The sequence below is a fragment of the Psammomys obesus genome, unplaced genomic scaffold, assembly GCF_907164565.1.
Source record: "Psammomys obesus unplaced genomic scaffold, mPsaObe1.curated_primary_1811, whole genome shotgun sequence".
NCBI lineage: Eukaryota > Metazoa > Chordata > Mammalia > Rodentia > Muridae > Psammomys > Psammomys obesus.
Genome location: NW_026585698.1, coordinates 14,461,545 through 14,478,583, shown reverse-complemented (window position 1 = coordinate 14,478,583; position 17,039 = coordinate 14,461,545). Strand labels below are relative to the sequence as shown.

Genomic DNA, 17,039 nt, shown 5'->3' with positions numbered 1-17,039 from the left:
TAAAGGAGCACGTCACCTAGCCCAACAGCCTGAGTTCAATCTCTACGACCTACAAAGCGGGAGAGAACTGGCTTCCACAAGCTATCCTCTGACTGCCACACACATGCACACATACAAAAACACATACACAGCCGGGCACCATGGCACACAGCTGTAATCCCAGCCCTCTGGGAGGCAGAGGCCAGCCTGGTCTAACTGTAGCCAAGGCTATACAGAGAAACCCTGTCTCCAAAACAAACAAACAAAAAAAACCCCAAACAAACAAACAAACAAAAACATTCCAAAGGAAACATAAATTATACCTCCATAAATGTGACTAACAGGAGAAGACAAAAGGAAACAAGAACAGAACAATTGGAAGGCTGGGAGGAGGGAAGAGAGTCACAGGGGAAACGGTCATTGTTAGGGGGCCTCTCGGGGTTGGTGAGGATACCCCCAGTCCTGCAGTCTGCACACTGTCTCTCCCGGGTAGGAGACATGGTCTCTCAAACAGTATGGGGCATCCTAGGGACTTCAGTCTTGAGCCTGGGCCCTGATCAGAGCCCCACCCATGGGCCCGCCCTCAGTAGGTCCAGTTACCAGGATACTGGGGATAAAGCATTTCCTGCCTAGATGTCTTGGCAGTTCCCACTGCCATGGAGACCACTGGGAGCTAAAGGAGCTGCTGGCAACCAAGAGAGCAGCAGAAGAAAGAAGAGGCCAGTGGTCTTGGACTAGCTGAGCAAGCGGGTGCACAGGGGGTCAGACCAGAGCAAGGAGCCAAGCCCACCCAACCCAGCAATCCTCATAGGCACAGTTCCTAGGTGGGAGCCGTGTGGAAGGGAGCAGCAGCAGGAGGAGGGGTTCAAAGATCCAGGATCTGTCTCCTTCCTTCTGCAGCCATGTTCATCACTGTGCTGTTTGGAGGTAAGCAGGGTCGCCTGTCCCAGAATGTAGGGACCCTACTCAAGAGTTGTGCCTCCCTCCACCCTAGAGACCTGGGAGAGATACAGACTGGGGGACAGGAAGGGAGGGGGGCGCCAGGGATTGAGAAAGCTGTTCCCATGAGGAGACAAAGCAATGTCAGGACAAGGGGGCAGAGCCAGAGTCTGGGAGGACTCCAGTTGTGGTCCCCGATCCTCTACACAGCAAGAGATGGACACAGTGGTCTCCAATGCAGTCTGAGCAGCATTTGCCTAGGGTCTCGGGCCTGAAGCATATTCCTTGCCCCATAATCCTAGTGGCATCCCTGGGCATGGGAGTGGAATCGATTCTCTGAGTTTGGGGAGGCCACGACATCCACCCACTCATCTACGCCCCCCTCTTAGCTGGTTGCCGGGAGCTGGTGAACCCCTGGTGCAGCCTCGTAGCCTTCACTATGTATCTGAAACAGAAGGTGCAGGTCCCCCCAGAAGGTGAGAAGACCTGGAGGGCCCAGGGAGGAAAGGTTTAGGGTCCCATACCAGGATACAGGCTGCCCAGCTTCTTCCTTTGTCTTCCCAGTAACCATAGCCCTCCTGGGTGAGGACGGGCACCTGGTGAGGCTAGAGGAGAAGACTGCCCAGGCTCCTTCCATGGCCTGTTCCCTGCTACAGGAGCAAGGGACCTATGTCCTGGTACAGATCATTAGTAAGTGGGGAGAGGTGGCAGGCCACAGACCAACTAAGAGCCTATTCAGCCTTAGCCTTGGCTGCGTCCTGTCCCCAGCCATCCCTATCCAAAGTCTGTCCTAATCCGCGGCCTGGGCTGGGAAACAGATACAGAACAAAAGGTAGTATGGGAACCACCAGGACAGTCTAGGGTCCTGTGCTCCACAGGAGGAAAAGATGGGAACTTCCCCTACTATGAGTCGCTATTGGATAACCTGGAACACCAGTATCCACAGTTAGCAGGTGAGCATCAGGGTAAGTGAGGTTGGGGCACATCTCCCAGCTCCCAACAACAGGATTTCCTGGGCCTTTCAGAGGAGCTGTGCTGGCTTTCCAGATTTCCAGCCACAAGCAATAGTCAGAGAAGACGCACAGGCATTCGGCACAGCCACCAGGAAAAAGGTTTCCCTTCAAGGTCTCGAAGGGTGACTTCCCTACCATCTAGAAACCGCTAGCTGGAGCCAGGCACCAAAAAGGTATGGAAACCCAGGAAGATCTCAAAGGGAGATCCCTTACTGAGAGACAGACACGAGTGGCGAGAGGCACAGCCTCCACACACATACACACCCAGGACAGTACACACTGTACCTAAAGGTAGGTCCCGCCATACTGCTGGAGTAGAAGCATCCTAAAGGCAGAAATGCTCTGCGCTTAGGAAGCTGGTGCTCAGTGCAAAAATGCTGACGGAACCCAGTGAAAGTAGCTACAGTGTGTGATGGCGCAGTCTGTGCTGGGGTCTGAAGGCCCTGCTTCCATTCCAGCAGGTCGTATGACCTGGCACACCACAGCCAAATGGCGCAGCTGGACTTGGATCCAAGGAGACTGGCCCTGACCTCCGCATTAGGGTAAACTGCAGACAGACAGCAGCCCGGCAGGACTCCTCTTTCAGAATCTGGCATTACCAAGAGGTTGCATCAGCAAGAAGGGAAAGGTCACAGACAGGATGTGCGCGCAACCCCCCCCTCAATACACACACACACACATACCCCATTTGAGTGCAAAGAAGATCCAAGGACAAAAGAAGGGTGGGGGGGGGCAGTTCCTGTGGGCAGAGACAATAGGCTTCTCGCTTGACTTCGGGTCCCAGGAGCTTGGACCACTTACAAATGCCTCATCCCTCTCCCCACTTAGGAGAGTCCCCAGAGTAAGCTGTCCTTGGCTCTCCACAATGCAGATAACAGGGGTTCCTCCCACCCCACCCCAGAGAGTCAAGGACAGCCCAGGGTTATGTAACAAGATTTCCCTGCCCCCCCTCCTCTCTCCCACCCCCATAAAGATGAAGCATAGCACACTAATGAGATATCATCCATCACCCATCTCCCCTGATCCCACCTCCCGGCAGACACAGCAGGCTGTGGTCTAAAGTAAACTCTTTTATTGAGTGTTTATGTCTTTTGTTAATCTGTGGGGTAAGAATTACCCTTCTTACTCCCGGGGAACCATATTATCTCCATCAGGCTGTCGGTGAGGGGTCAGGCTAAGAGCAAGCCCATGGCCTCTTCAAGGCAGGGAGCTGAGACCTGTAAAGGGACCACAGCACAGACCGCTCGCTGATCAGCCTGCAGGTACCAAGAGGGCCTGCCCCTCCCGGCCCCACCGGCCCCAATCCAACTGCTCACCGTGATTGTATTTGCACTGTTTCAGGGCCTCGCTGAAGCCCTCACATAGGGTTAGGTCACTCTGAGTGGTCGAGCAGTCCAGGAACTGCTTGATCTCATAGGAGCAGGGCCCCATCTGTAGGGGCTGGGAGGCAGGACGGGCAGGCGCCTGGGGAAGGGGACAAGAGGCAACTGTCCGTACCCACAGTAAAATACCAAAGCTGGAGACTTCCTGCCCCCCCCCCCCACTTCCCTAGCCCTGGTACCCCAAAGGGAGTGATCCAGGACTAGATTGCCCCTGCCTGGCCTCAGTTGCATCCCCAGCACAGGGTGAACCAGCCGCCCTCTAACGGCCACTCAACAGCTACAGACGGGAGTTCTCTTTCTGCCTCAAAATGGACATGCTGGGCAAAAGCAGGAGTGGGAAGAGAAGGTTCCAGAAAAAGCTGTCCGCTGCATGTGTTCACAGAGCGCAAGCCCTACGCCAAGTTACAGTACCTTCCTGGCTCAGCCACGCCGATTCTCACGATGCTGGACTCACACTGCTAACAAGCATTTGGATTTGGCTCGAGACTTGGGTGGGGCACAGGTCACCAGGGAGTAGATGCCACAATGGCAGCCTCGGCTTCAGTGAGAACAAGAGCTTGGGAAATACTGCAGCTCACCCTGCTCCGCTAGAGTTAGGTGTCCTTGGACAAGTGTTTGCACCCATCTGAGCTTGGGTTTTCTCCACCTTGGAAGATCTATGGTTGTCAGTCTCTGTCAGTCAGACATTTTTACCCTCAAATGAGGGCTGGGGCAAGCTTTCCAGTGAGCAACAGTAGGCTCAACAGTAGCCATGAGGGTTAGGACCCTCCTTTGGCCAAAATCCTGGGCCTGAAGCATCTCTAAACACACTAGGTCACTCCTCACTGGACACTTAGGCAAACCTTGAGCGAATCCTGCCTGCTTTCTCTTGAGCCCTCCCACTCACCTGCTGGACAGGAGGCTGGGCAGGTTCTGAGCTGCCCCCGCTGAAGGCGCTGGTCAGGGCGCTACCCATGACATGCCCTACAGCTGAGCCCACGGCTACGCCTGCGGCGGTGGATGCCATCTGAGCCATAAGACCCGGCTGGCCCGAAGCGGCAGGTGCCGGGGCGGCCGCTGAGGGTGGTGGGTGCGCAGGAGGGTGGGCTGGGCGGCTGCGGGAAGCAAGAAGAGGCAGGGTTAATGCTCCGGGAAGAAACCCCTCTACTCCAGGGACCAGGGCGACCCTCATCTTAGACTCGTGTTTCTGCGCGTCCCCCCCCCGCCCCCGCAAACATGGCGCCGCAGCCTCCAAGGTCATTCTGGACGCCCTTGGGCGAGTACCCACGCTTCCCTCACCCCTCCCCACGAGGGCCCTGTCCCCTTCACACCTGGCCGGCCTGGCAGCCGCGCTGCGGCTTCCCCGAGGCATGACAGCGGTGGGACCGAAGTAGCACAGAGAAGGACGCGTGGACCGTAACCCTAGCTCAGTGCCCGAGGAACTAACGCTGCAGCGTCCGGCGCGTCAGGTGAAAGGGGCGGGATCTGAGGCGGAGCCTCGGGGACACGCCCCGCAAATGGGAGGTGCCAAAGTACCCTCCTGGATTTAGGGCGCCTGAACCAACCCAGGGCAAGGCGAAGCTCCTAGGGTCCTAGAGTTCCCCCCTCCCCCCGCCGGCAGGATTGACCTAAGCTTAAGCAAGGGCAGCGAGGGCAGACGTTTCTGTTAGGACCATCGCAGAACCCAAGCAGTGGAATAGGGATTTGTCACGAGCCCAGGAGGAAAGAGAAGGCACCTAGGCAACCAGCGGAGGAGGGAACAGAGACTCCAGGCCAGGCCGTGCTCCCTGGCTCCTATAACAAGACAGGGTTTGAGAATAACTATCCCAGAATCACCAAAGGACTAGAGTCTAAAGACCTTCGGTGGTGCGGTGCGCCATCGTCAGAATCCGAGCTAGAAGTGTCTCATTCCTTCTTTGACTCTTAGAACGCGCTGGCATCCTTGAGCCATGCCTGTCCAGGTGAGCTCAGGAGGGCCCTTGACCCTGAGACCACCCTACCTCAGTCCCCCAGGCTCCTGGCATCCGAGGTGCAGCACCATAAAAATTACAGGAGATGGTTGGTGGTGGTTCACAACTGAATCCCAGATCCTTTAGTAGGGTGGTAACACCTTAGGCTCTGGCTGGTAAGCTACGGGTTCCCCAAAAGGCGGCCATGCGTCCCTGGCAACGCTGAAGGCTGTTTATGTTGCGCAGATGAATGTTTTGGGGTGTTGGGGGATTGTTTTTGACAGGTATTCTCTGCCGACAAAATGAGCCAATTCAAGCCAAATTAAAGTACAAAGGCAGGTTTATTAGGAGCAGCTCTTCGGCGGGGTCACCCGTCCCAAGGTACTGGGCCAGGGAAGTCATCATACAGACAGGGAGGTAGAGAAAGGTGTGGGAGAAAAAGAGAGTGTGCAGGCAGAGAGAGAGAAACGAGGGGAGGGGAGGGAGGGAACAAAAATGTGTGGATTGGAGTGAAGAGCCTCTGTCCTGGCTTGAAAAGTTCAGGGTAGAGGGCAGCGTATGCCAGCCATGCCCTGTGACAGGTGGGAACTAGGATATGCTGGGAGAAACCTCGAGGCCAGGTCCCCTTTGATGTGTTAAATAGGCACTTCAGCCACTTGTTCTGGGTTGAGACTGGGCCTGTATACAGCCCAGCTGTCCTGGAATTCACTATGTAGACCAGACTGCCTGGTCTGTCACAGAAAGACACCTGAGTCTGTCTCCCAAGTGCTGGGATTAAAGGCGGGCTCTACCACATCCAGTAAACTGTTGTTTTTATATTTTTTTAAGATTTATTTATTATGTAGATGAGTGCTCTATCCGAATGTACACCTGCATGCCATAAGAGGGTATCAGATTCCAGTACAGATGGTTGTGAGCCACCATGCGGTTGCTGGGAATTGAACTCAGGACCATCTGGAAGAGGAGACAGTGCTCTTAACCGATGAGCCGTCTCTCCAGCTCTGTTTGTTTTTAAAATGCTACACTTTCATACACATCAGAAAATGTATGAGAGCTGGGCGATGGTGGTGCACACCTTTAATCCCAGCACTCAGGAGGCAGAGGCAGGTGGATCCTTGCATTCAAGACCAGTCTGGTCTACAGAGTGAGTTCCAGGACAGCCAGGGCTACACAGAGAAACCCTGTCTTGAGAAAGGAAAAAAAAAAAAAAAGTATGAATGCCTCATTCACTTCATGATTCTTTGACTGGCTTTGCTAAGATGAGGCTGAACAGACCTTGGAAATTCTATAGATGAAGATGTGTACTTGTAATCCTGTCACTCAAATAAACTAAGAGAAGAATCTTAAATTGGAGGCCTGCCTGAGCTACACGTATGCATAGGACACTCTGCCGTGAAAGAAAAAGAGAGAGAGAAAGGGGCCCAGCAGGAAGGGAGGAGAAAAGAATGAAATAAATGCCAGCCTTTAAAAGGCTTTTTGAAAAGATTGCAGGTGGCCAAGTAGAACTCACTGCTCTCTGGCCCCACCTTGCCGCAGCTTAGGGCCCTGCCTGCCTGCCTGCCTGCATTTTAGCTTTGGAGATTCATAGTGCACTGTAGAAGTCGGTAGTCATCAGAGGGTACACTGCCCATTTGGATAGCCCCCTGCGGAGACGAGAATGGATAAACATTTTCCACTCTCACCTTTGATTCTCTCCCTGGCTCAAATAGCTGGGCCTGACTGGTCAGGAAAAGCCAGCTGGCCAGGGCCCCAGCCAGGGAACAACTGAGCCTTCAGGGCCCATCTCAGACACGTCCTATGCCCCTTTCTCCAAGATCCTCCGTAATTGTCTCTGGTCTGGTGTTTTTGTGTGTGCACCGGTGTGTGCCAAGTGTCCTTGGAGATCAGAAGAAGGCATCAGATCCTAGGAAAGTGGGTGCTTGGAATGGGATCCGGGTCGTCTGCAAGAGCAACAAGTGCTTATAACCACTGAGCCATCTCTCCAGCCTCCCAACCTCCTCCCACCCCCATCCCCATCCTCTCCTCCGTCTCTGGTTTGTTTTAAGGTGAGAGAGGCTGGCTGGTCAACTTCTGCCATCTGCCTTAGTTTCCCCCCCCGAGGTCATATTTCAATAACCGGTTCCTTGCAGGAGCTACTGTGCCACCTTCCTAGTGGATTGGCTAGGTCTGTGAGGATGGGGGATTTGCCCACCTGTCACAGGCTAAAAGAAGTCAGACAGAGGTCAAGCCACCGTGAGACCTGGCAAAAGATGAGACTTGTGAAAGCCGGGTTAGAGAACAGGAAGACCGAGCTCTCCACGGCTCGCTCTCACCAGGGATAAGGGGTATAGTCCCTCCGGGCACTCCTCCCCAACCCAGGCCGCTCGCTGTTGCACGCCCGCTCGAGTTTAGAACAAAAGGCAGAGGGAGGCGGGGCGGCGGGGGGTGCGGTCCCGGCGCCGGTGGGGGCGGGGCGAACGCTATAAGGGGCGGTGGCCCGGCGCGGCCCAGCAGGCCCAGCAGCCCCGGGGCGGATGGCACGGGCCGCCTGTCTTCTCCGCGCGGTTTCGCGCGCCCTCCTACTCCCGCTCCCTCTGCTGCTACTGCTGCTGCTGCTCCTCCTGCCGCCGCCGCTGATGGCCCGGGCCAGGCCACCGGTGAGTGCCCGCCACTCCTCCCCTAGGGAGGGCTGGGCACGCGGGCTGGGCCCACTGGCTGAGCTTGACCCACCGAGCGCCTTGGCTACCCTAGCGCAGTCGGTCCCGGAAAAGCCTTTTGGGTCTCTCTGGGTGCGAGAATGAGCTTCTGGTTGCTGGCGGTGTGCAAGTGGAGCGTTTGCGGCTGGTCAGGCGCGGCTCCGCGCTGGATTCAGTTTGGGGACCGGCTTCTCCAGTCCCAGCAAGAGATGCTGGAGTGTGTGTTGTTGGTAGAGGTAGCAGAGGGAGTGGATACCAGGGCCCCTTGTTCACCACAGGAAGGAAGCAAAGCAAGTCTGGGGCCCGTGAGACAGCCTCCAGGTGTGTGGTTCCAGGGAGCACCCCTGCAAGGTGTGAACGGTGGCTGGAGAATAAAGGACGGAGAGAATGGGGCCCAAGTTGAGAGAGGTGCCTCAAACTGCAGGGAGGCTTGAAGTGGACAGAAAGTGCGCCGGAGACAGAGTGTGTATGAGCGTCAGGTGGCAGTCAGAATAAAAGGGGGCGCTGAAACTGGGTGCTGTAGACTCCCAGGGAACAAAAGCACGGCGAGAGAGAAAGGAAAGGGAGTGCAAAGAGGCAAAGGGGGAGATTAGGGATTGAGGGGCTCACAGACTGTGTGTCCCAATGGCTGCAGCCTTCTTCCAGGCTGGTTTTTGAGGCACCTGTCATAGCAGTGACTAAGCTGGGCTGGGGCTGGGAGCACTACAGAGCTACAATACCCGCTGGATACCCTGCCCTCAGTGGCCAGCCGATGCAGCCAGCTAGCTCAAGGAATGATGGGAGGAAGGTATGACAGGCAGGTGGCCGGGGCCTGGTCCCTCAGTTCAGCCACACTGGTCCATCTGCCAGTTTTGCCCCACACTGGCCTTAGGAAGAAAAGGGTTTGGAAAGGGGGGTGAGTGTCGTTAATCAGGCAGAGTATGGCGTTTCCTGCCCTAGAACGTGGAGCACAGATGATAGCCTCCAGCCGTGGATTGCACTCATGCATTTGGGAACCGGAGAAATCTGAGTTTAAACCATGAAACCTTGGGTGAATGCACTCCCCCTGACTCCCCGATAAGGGGACAAAGCAGGAGAGAACATCAGTACCTACTGTGGGGCACACCGGAGAGAGACACAGTTGTCAGCTGTAGTTGTCGCAGGGTTTGGGGGTGGGGCAAGCATGCCTGGGGATCTGAGCTGAGGCTCTGTCCCACTATAGAAGCGCAGAGCGGGTCACCTCTAATGTTTTTATCCCTAGAGTGCTGTCAGCAGGACCAAAAGAGTTTCGTATTTATTCATCCCATCCTCCAGCCTTCAGTGTTGGTGAAAGCCCCACAGCCTAGTGGCCAGGGAAGCTGCCCTCCCTTGTGGAGGCAGCAGGGAGGGGTGGGAGGGGGGTTAAGCAGAAGCTAAGGAGGATGAAGTCTGAGTACCCAGTTGAGTGTGTGACATGGGCTGTTGCCTTGACTTCTCTGCCGCTCGCCTGCCTCATCACAGCCTAACCAGGTGACTTGCTTTCAGGGCTGCCTACTACTGACCACTCTCATGCCCGTTAGACCAAAAGCAAACTGGGGTCCTCAGGCTGCCTGGTCTTTAGTGGCTTTCTAGTCTGGGGCCCTTTCTTATTTACCTTCCACTGGGTTCCTCCCATGGTCTGGATTGGAAGTTACTCCCAGGGCTGACCTTGAGTGTCTGAGCTATGCCAGGAAGACTGGGTCAGCCAAGAGTCCCTTGAGTGTGTCTGAGGCTGTGGATTGGCAGCTGCCAAGCCAGAGGAGGGTGGGGCCCAATGAGTCAGGCCCCTCCATGAGACAGGCCACAGGAAGGCTGCTAGCTGAGGAAAAGGGAATGCACTACAAACAGAAATGCTTCTTAGGAATGTGGGTCTTGGAGATGAGCCAAGCTGGTGGGGAACGGGTGAGGTCTTGGGGAGGCATAAGCCCCAGGGCTGAGCCCGGCTCTTGTCTGGCTTGCTGTGTGATGCCAGGAAAAGTCTTTAACCTCTCTGGACTCTGTTTCATGCTCTGGGGTGTTGGGCATTTAGGCTGAAGTTAGAATAGTGATTGCTTCCCAAACTCTCACCAGCTATAGGCTGGGGGATCTCTGAGCTCATTGGATCCCAGCAGTCCCAAGTGTGGGAGGGAGCATAGGGCTAAGGGGTGGAGTCTGGGAAGGACCTGCCCTGGGTCAGTTGCTGCTGCAGAGTATACAGGGTGCCTCTCAGCTCCTTCTCACGCTATTGACACTGGACAGATGGCAAACGGGAGCCCCATGAAGACAGTGACTGCTCACGGTGCAGCCACCAGTGAAGAGAATTTAGCTTTCAGAAGCTGAGCTTCGGGCCTTGATGCTTCACAGGGAGGGGAGGGCTGTTGAGGGGAACAGTGGAGATGGGAAGGGTCATCCATCTCCATTACCTTTCCTCCTTTCGTGGCTGCTCTGCCAGCCTCACTGGGTGGCAGAGGAGAGAGTTCGAGCGCTGCTGATGAGCTGGAGGGGCTGCAGGGAGATGACGGCCCCCTGCTGTTCTCTGAGAGGGTCACTAGACTCCCCTGGTAGAGCTGAAAAGAGGAACCAACCCGTCTCTCTTGCTGACCAGGTTGGACAGGCCAGTGTGGCTGGGTCCACATCTTCATTGTGAAACTTTGAGGTCCCCAGGTATAGTTTCAGTGGTTACCCTGTGCAGAGGCAACAGGTGCTTTATAGCTTTCCCAAAAAATGGAGAATTGTAATCTCTTCCTTTAGACTCTGGGAAAAAGGTGGGAGGATGCAGCTCAGGGCCCTCCAGCAGGACGAGGAAGGAGAAAGATTGATGCCTTAAAACAAGAGAAAACCAGAGGCTCAACCTAAGGCTGATGGAGCCAGCTTTGTGCCAGCATACCTCTCAGCTCTTCTGTTTGCCCAGCAGTCCAGGATCTGAAGTCTGACTTGGCTCTTGCATCGTTTTTCTTGCCCAGGAGAGCCAGCGTCGCCACCCTGTGAAGAGAGGGCTGCAGCTCCTGCATGCAGCTCTGCCTAATGGCTTGACGTCTGCCGCCGCCTCCCACCGGGCCCCTGGTCCTGTTAGCGGCTCCAGACCTCTACGATGTGGTGTGCCGGACCCACCTGATGTCCTGAGTGCCCGAAACCGACAGAAGCGCTTCGTGCTGTCGGGGGGCCGCTGGGAGAAGACAGACCTCACCTATAGGTAGGGACCAGAAGCCAGGGGAGCAGGACTATGTTGTACTCACACCTTCATCCCGAGATGCCCAAGGCTGCATTCGCACCGCACAGACCTGCATGCCCACTGACCCCACCTGCCCCAGCCGTTCGGGGACCAGTAACCTGGAATCTTGGTCTAGATACACACACACAGATTATGCCCTCTTGCATAGGCATATGAGAAGCTCAGTTCACGCCTAGGGGAAGATTTGAGGCCCTCAGACAGACTTTAATAGAGACATTCAAGGCACAGGCCTGGGACCTGTAGGAAATGGGACAGAGCCCTGGTAGATTGTTCAAATCCACCTAACAACTTGGGCCTTCTGCAGGTGGACATGAGTGGTGGTGGACTACTTGCTGGTAACACAGGAGGTCCCTCAGCGAGTGGTGAGGAAGCTGAGACTTAGCCTGAGGGAAAATACTCCAGGGTCACCATGGCATTGGAGCTGAGATAGGGGTGCAGAAGTTTTGAACAAGTTCCAATACAAGACTTCTCACAGGGAGTTGTACTGTCAGGTCTTGGGACCCCTGCTCTTGTGCCCTTTCCACTCAGTGTGTGTCTCTAAACAAGCACAACCCCAGACAGGTGAACCCATGTCTAGAACAGCTCCCTAAGCCTGAGACCCAGACACTGCTAGGCCCAGCCCTGACTGCACACACGCCCCGATCATCGAGAGGCAACATTTCTTTCTTTTGAGGAGGTGGTGAGACAGGTTCCCACATAATAGCCAGGATGGCCTCAGAACCACAGAAATCCTGCCTCGGCTTCCCCAGTGCTGGGAGGAAAGATAGGAGTCACCACACTCAGCTCCAAGGGAGGCTTGACTCCTCCGTCCTCGGGGGCTTCCTGACTCCATGCCCAGGCCCCTCCACCTCCCCCCAGGATCCTCCGGTTCCCATGGCAGCTTGTAAGGGAGCAGGTACGGAAGACGGTGGCAGAGGCCCTCCAGGTGTGGAGCGAGGTGACACCGCTCACTTTCACCGAGGTGTACGAGGGACGCGCTGACATCATGATTGACTTCACCAGGTGAACCCCGTGGCCTGGGACCTCTCTGGGAATATCTCCCATTGTCAGCAGCCTCTAACTGTGTTCTTCCACGCCCCAGGTACTGGCACGGGGACAACTTGCCATTTGATGGGCCTGGGGGCATCCTGGCCCATGCCTTCTTCCCCAAGACCCACCGAGAAGGGGATGTGCACTTTGACTATGATGAAACTTGGACTATTGGGGACAACAAGGGTATGTGCTGGAGGCCCATATTCCAGATGAGGCAACTAGGAGGCACTCACTGGGGTCTAGAACTGGTGGCAGGAAGTGGAGGCGGTCTAACTCACCTCCCCCTCTTCTAGGCACAGACCTGCTGCAAGTGGCAGCTCATGAATTTGGCCATGTTCTGGGCCTGCAACACACCACAGCAGTGAAGGCCCTTATGTCCCCTTTCTACACCTTCCGCTACCCTCTAAGCCTCGGGCCAGATGACCGAAGAGGCATCCAACACCTCTATGGCCGGCCCCGGCCGGCCCCCACCTCCCACACCCCAGCCTTGGGCTCCCAGGCTGGGATAGATACCAATGAGATCGCGCTGCTGGAGGTAAGAATGAGGTGGGTGGGAAGGTGGAGGGAAGACCCCAGCTCTGTCTTCTTTGCAACCCTGCTGGTCTTACGGCTCCAGGACGACGTGCTCTTTCTATCCCACCCCAGCCAGAAACCCCGCCAGATGTCTGTGAGACTTCCTTTGATGCGGTTTCCACCATCCGAGGAGAGCTCTTCTTCTTCAAGGCAGGCTTTGTGTGGCGCCTGCGCGGTGGGCGCCTGCAGCCTGGGTATCCTGCTCTGGCCTCTCGGCACTGGCAAGGACTGCCCAGCCCGGTGGATGCAGCTTTCGAGGATTCCCAGGGCCAGATTTGGTTCTTCCAAGGTGCGTGGGAATTGGCAGTCAGCCAGGAGTAGTGACAGAGGACTCAGGGACACAGTGCCCTGAGGACTTCGAGCCGAGGGAATGTGGGGCTTACTCCCTGGGCCCAGCTGAGCCTCCCAGAGGCAACCGCTCTTGAGATCAGGGTATCATTGGTATCTTGCACACTGCCGTTGCGTGCTGATATGGTCAACCCCAAAGCCACCATGTGTGATGGGGCTTTAGAGAGGAGGACTTGGGCTCAGAGGCAGAATGACTCACTTGTGTAGAGCTTGGAAAAAGCAGAGCAGGAAACTGATGTAGGCAGTGACCCTGGAGCCTGTGATTTCGACTCCACCTGGCAGAGATGACAACCTGGAACGTTCCAGGTGGCAGGACTTCATAAACACAGGTGAGGTGTGGGAACCCTGTATGTGCATTCCATGGCAGCCAGCAGAGGGACCTGTTACAGGGGCCGGGACCCAGGGCGGTCAGCAAACATCTGCAATGGGCAGCCTCAACCAGAAGAACCTTAATTCGGGCTTATTGAACCTAAGCTTATCATCTCAACCTGGCTCTTCTCAGGCTGGTTCTAACATCCCTCTGAGGTAGGGTTGCTGAGAAAGCACTATTGGCCAGCAATGTCTTACAGACAAAAGACACAGGCTGGGAGAGTCCCTGATGGTGGCCAAGCAGATTCACAGTGACTGGGTGTGGCAGTGGTAGCTTGGCAGCTCCTGGCAGCATCCCGTCTCTGGCAGGTGCTCAGTACTGGATATATGACGGGGAGAAGCCAGTCCTAGGCCCTGAACCACTCTCCAAGCTGGGCCTGCAGGAGTCTCCGGTCCACGCTGCCTTGGTCTGGGGTCCTGAGAAGAACAAGATCTACTTCTTCCGAGGTGGAGACTATTGGCGTTTCCACCCAAGAACCCAACATGTGGACAATCCTGTGCCCCGACGCACCACTGACTGGCGAGGGGTGCCTTCTGAGATCGACGCTGCCTTCCAGGATGCAGAGGGTGAGTTGGGGGTTAGGTAGCTGTAGGGAGGTGAGTGGCTGTCATCCTGATCCCCTCCCCCACCAGGCACAGACTTCATGAGGCCTAGATCATCATGATCACAGATCCTCTGTCTAGTGTTGCTATCTCCCCTCCTGGTGGCCAACCAGTTTTATGCCCCATATTAAAAATGAGATTGAAGGCCAGAGAGGTACAAGGACTTGTCCAGGGTCCCTTGGCCACTGCCAGTGCTTACCAAGGATAGATGATGCTTCAGGCACAGCGCTAATCTCCTTATGTGTCTCAGAACAGCCTTCTGGTGTCACAATGGCTTTTTGTTTGAGGCATGGTCTGTGTATCCTGGGCTAACCTGGGTCTTGCCTTGTAGACCAAGCTGGCCTTGAACTCATAGAAATCTGCCTCGGATCGAAGGAGTGCACCTCCATGCCTGACCATAACAGCTCTTACTATCATAGTTTTAAAGGGGCAGAGGAATGGGCGGTGAGGTCAGTAAACGTACCAGAGAAATCAGGACTCCTGTCAGTCACTGCCCCAACCACTGGACCACCAGGCTTACTCCTAAGGGCAGAGAACTTCAGCCAAACCCAGTGCTCTCTTTCTCACAATTCCCCTTCGCTTCTGTGCCCACCAGCACGGGAATCACCGGGAGAACTACTCCAAGTAGCCCCAGGCTCTGTATCTCTGGTATTGCCTTCTGTGGTGTGGAAGTGACGGGGAGGTTTATAACAGGAGCAGTCCTTGTTTCCCTGAAAGGTAGCAACTGAACTGAGGTTCCCAGTAACACTGCACCAAACCCTGGAAGGCTCCCTGGAGGGAAAGGAGGGGAGGTTCTGGTAAGCCAGCTCTGGAGTCTGAAGATTTAGTTATTTTCTTCTTTTGAAGGCAGGGTCTCTTGTAGTCCAGGCTAGCTTCAAACTTAGTATGTAACTAAGGATGACCCTGAACACCTAATCCTCCTGCCTCTACCTCCTCAGTGCTGGGAAGCACAGACATGCCTCCTTACTCAGCACTGTGTGGTATCTGTCCCCAGGGCCTGCCTGACTGGCAGGTGCAGAGCCTAGAATTCACTTACCCCGCCTGACCACCTTCTCTCTTCAGGCTATGCCTACTTCCTTCGTGGCCATCTCTACTGGAAGTTTGACCCTGTGAAGGTGAAGGTCCTAGAAGGCTTTCCTCGCCCCATAGGTCCTGACTTTTTTGACTGTGCAGAGCCTGCCAACACTTTCCGCTGACAACACCTTGGGTGCATGTGGGGGTACTGCCTCCTGCTGGGCCACTTATATTAAAGAGACCCACAGCCATATTTGTGGCTCTGGGCTACAGGCATGGGACAGTCAGAGCCTATGTATCCTCAGGGGAGTCGGCTGGGGTACAGCCACAATTTGCAGGGAGGACCATGCTGGTCGTGGTCATCTGCCAACAACTGTCTCAGACTGGGCAAAGGCTTTGGCATTACTTAAAAATAAGGGAGGTCTTGGGCCGACAATTTTCCACCTATCAACGTTCCACAGTCAACCTGGATGCCTAAGGCCTCCATCTCTGTCCCTCAAAGTAGAGCTCCACAGGAACTAATGAACCACGTGTCTTCGTTCTATTCCTGTAATGAGGTTCCTGTCGGTAGTGGTGTCGGTGATGAGACGCCCAGGGTACTATTCTGCCCCAGCCATGCAAATGGGCCTCAGGCAGTATCTTTCCTGATAAGGCAGCTCTAGGGAGATGCTGGACTGATTACCTTTGGGCAGGTGATTCAGGTGTGTTTCCTGGGACCCAGGCCAATAAGGTACACAGTCAGCCAGGGAGGCAGCTGCCTCCTCCCGGAGATGCAGCCTCAGAGGCCCCACATACCTCAGTGCCTTGCCCCAGGCTTGTTTCTTCCTGGGACCCTCTTCCTAGCACAGGTACCCTCCAAGGCCATGTAAATGTGTACACAGTGTATAAAGCCTTTTCTAAAAAAAAACCAAGACTGTCATTAAACATGAGTGTTTTCTAAAGTGCCTGTCTGTTTTCTCTTTGCAATTTCAATTTGCAATCTGGATTTGAGACTTAGGGTTAAAGCCTTCATCTCAACCCACCTGCCCCTTCTACCTCCCCCTCCCCCAACCCCTGCAAGATTGTTTCCTGGGGCTAGGCCCAATGTTTAGGGTTTCTCTTACTTCATTCCTGCACAAGTAGAGGACACCCGCAGCAACTTTTTAACAGGCTGCCTATTTTCTCATTTGTCCCTTTAAGTCAGCCTCCAAAGCAGTGGTCCTTTTAGCTGATCATGCCTAACTACCCCCTCGGGGAGGCATGGTCTCATTAAATATCCATGGCTGTCCTGGAACTCCCAGAGATCAGCCTGCCTATGACTGGAGTTCTGAAGGCTGGGATTAAAGGTGTGAACCACCATGCCTGGCCCTTAACACTCTGCTTACCATGGCTGTGAGAACAGTGGCCAAAACTCATGGTTATCACAGCCCTTCCTGGTTCTTTAGGATCTCCTTCATAATGACTCCTGTCAGAACTTCCACCTCTTTAGACGAACCGTTATGGTCACTTGTGTCACTAACTGGCCACTGTTTGTTTTTCAACTTTCATAGAAGTATTTATATTTTTGCCCATTCCCCCTTCCATTATCTCCCCTCCCACTCCTGTAGTCCCTTTGCTCCCCTACACAATGTCACTTTTACTTTCATGTTCTGTATAATACATAATTTATGTGTCTACAGATTCTAGAAACCATCAATGAGAGAAAACATGTCTCCAGTTGCATCCATTTTCCTGCAAATAATTTCTGTGTGTGTGTGGCTGAAAAAAAAAAATTCCATCATGTACACACTTTTTTTTGTTTTGTTTTCTGAGACAGCGTTTCTCTACAGCCCTGGCTGTTCCGGAACTCCCTCTGTAGACCAGGCTTGCCACAGAAATCCTCCTGCCTCTGCCTCCTGAGGGCTGGGGCTAAAGGCCTGCACCACCACTCCCGACCTATACTGCATTTTCTTTATCTATTTCTCTATAGTTGAATAGCTACCTAGGCTGGGCTATAG

General features: G+C 54.7%; 3 protein-coding genes across 3 annotated transcripts; 2 read left to right on the top strand and 1 right to left on the bottom strand.

The window, feature by feature from the left end:
• Positions 1 to 713: 713 nt before the first annotated feature.
• On the top strand, positions 714 to 2,547 carry CUNH22orf15 (chromosome unknown C22orf15 homolog). The gene is made up of 5 exons (XM_055598974.1): positions 714 to 906; positions 1,308 to 1,394; positions 1,483 to 1,608; positions 1,797 to 1,871; positions 1,944 to 2,547. Exons 1-5 carry the CDS (start codon positions 882 to 884, stop codon positions 2,081 to 2,083), a joined length of 453 nt encoding a protein of 150 aa, XP_055454949.1. The 5' UTR covers positions 714 to 881; the 3' UTR covers positions 2,084 to 2,547.
• Positions 2,548 to 2,988: 441 nt separating this feature from the next.
• On the bottom strand, positions 2,989 to 4,779 carry Chchd10 (coiled-coil-helix-coiled-coil-helix domain containing 10). Its single transcript, XM_055598975.1, has 4 exons — positions 4,624 to 4,779; positions 4,200 to 4,407; positions 3,248 to 3,395; positions 2,989 to 3,148 (listed from the first exon to the last, which is right to left on the bottom strand). The coding sequence occupies exons 1-4, from the start codon at positions 4,662 to 4,664 to the stop codon at positions 3,129 to 3,131; spliced, it is 417 nt and encodes a 138-aa protein (XP_055454950.1). The 5' UTR covers positions 4,665 to 4,779; the 3' UTR covers positions 2,989 to 3,128.
• Positions 4,780 to 7,721: 2,942 nt separating this feature from the next.
• Mmp11 (matrix metallopeptidase 11) lies at positions 7,722 to 15,873 on the top strand. The gene is made up of 8 exons (XM_055598969.1): positions 7,722 to 7,877; positions 10,856 to 11,085; positions 11,983 to 12,126; positions 12,206 to 12,339; positions 12,450 to 12,691; positions 12,802 to 13,018; positions 13,756 to 14,013; positions 15,112 to 15,873. The coding sequence occupies exons 1-8, from the start codon at positions 7,755 to 7,757 to the stop codon at positions 15,243 to 15,245; spliced, it is 1,482 nt and encodes a 493-aa protein (XP_055454944.1). The 5' UTR covers positions 7,722 to 7,754; the 3' UTR covers positions 15,246 to 15,873.
• Positions 15,874 to 17,039: the final 1,166 nt, after the last annotated feature.

Excerpts from the sequence above, each read along its gene's own strand:
- CUNH22orf15 (XM_055598974.1), top strand. The coding sequence starts at position 882 with ATGTTCATCACTGTGCTGTTTGGAG. Across the intron at positions 1,395-1,482 it reads GGTGCAGGTCCCCCCAGAAG|TAACCATAGCCCTCCTGGGT; the intron begins GTGAGAAGACCT and ends TTGTCTTCCCAG. Across the intron at positions 1,609-1,796 it reads TGTCCTGGTACAGATCATTA|GAGGAAAAGATGGGAACTTC; the intron begins GTAAGTGGGGAG and ends TGTGCTCCACAG.
- Chchd10 (XM_055598975.1), bottom strand. The coding sequence starts at position 4,664 with ATGCCTCGGGGAAGCCGCAGCGCGGCTGCCAGGCCGGCCAG. Across the intron at positions 4,408-4,623 it reads GCGGCTGCCAGGCCGGCCAG|CCGCCCAGCCCACCCTCCTG; the intron begins GTGTGAAGGGGA and ends TGCTTCCCGCAG. Across the intron at positions 3,396-4,199 it reads CCCAGCCTCCTGTCCAGCAG|GCGCCTGCCCGTCCTGCCTC; the intron begins GTGAGTGGGAGG and ends CCCCTTCCCCAG.
- Mmp11 (XM_055598969.1), top strand. The coding sequence starts at position 7,755 with ATGGCACGGGCCGCCTGTCTTCTCCGCGCGGTTTCGCGCGCCCTCCTA. Across the intron at positions 11,086-11,982 it reads AAGACAGACCTCACCTATAG|GATCCTCCGGTTCCCATGGC; the intron begins GTAGGGACCAGA and ends ACCTCCCCCCAG. Across the intron at positions 14,014-15,111 it reads TGCCTTCCAGGATGCAGAGG|GCTATGCCTACTTCCTTCGT; the intron begins GTGAGTTGGGGG and ends TTCTCTCTTCAG.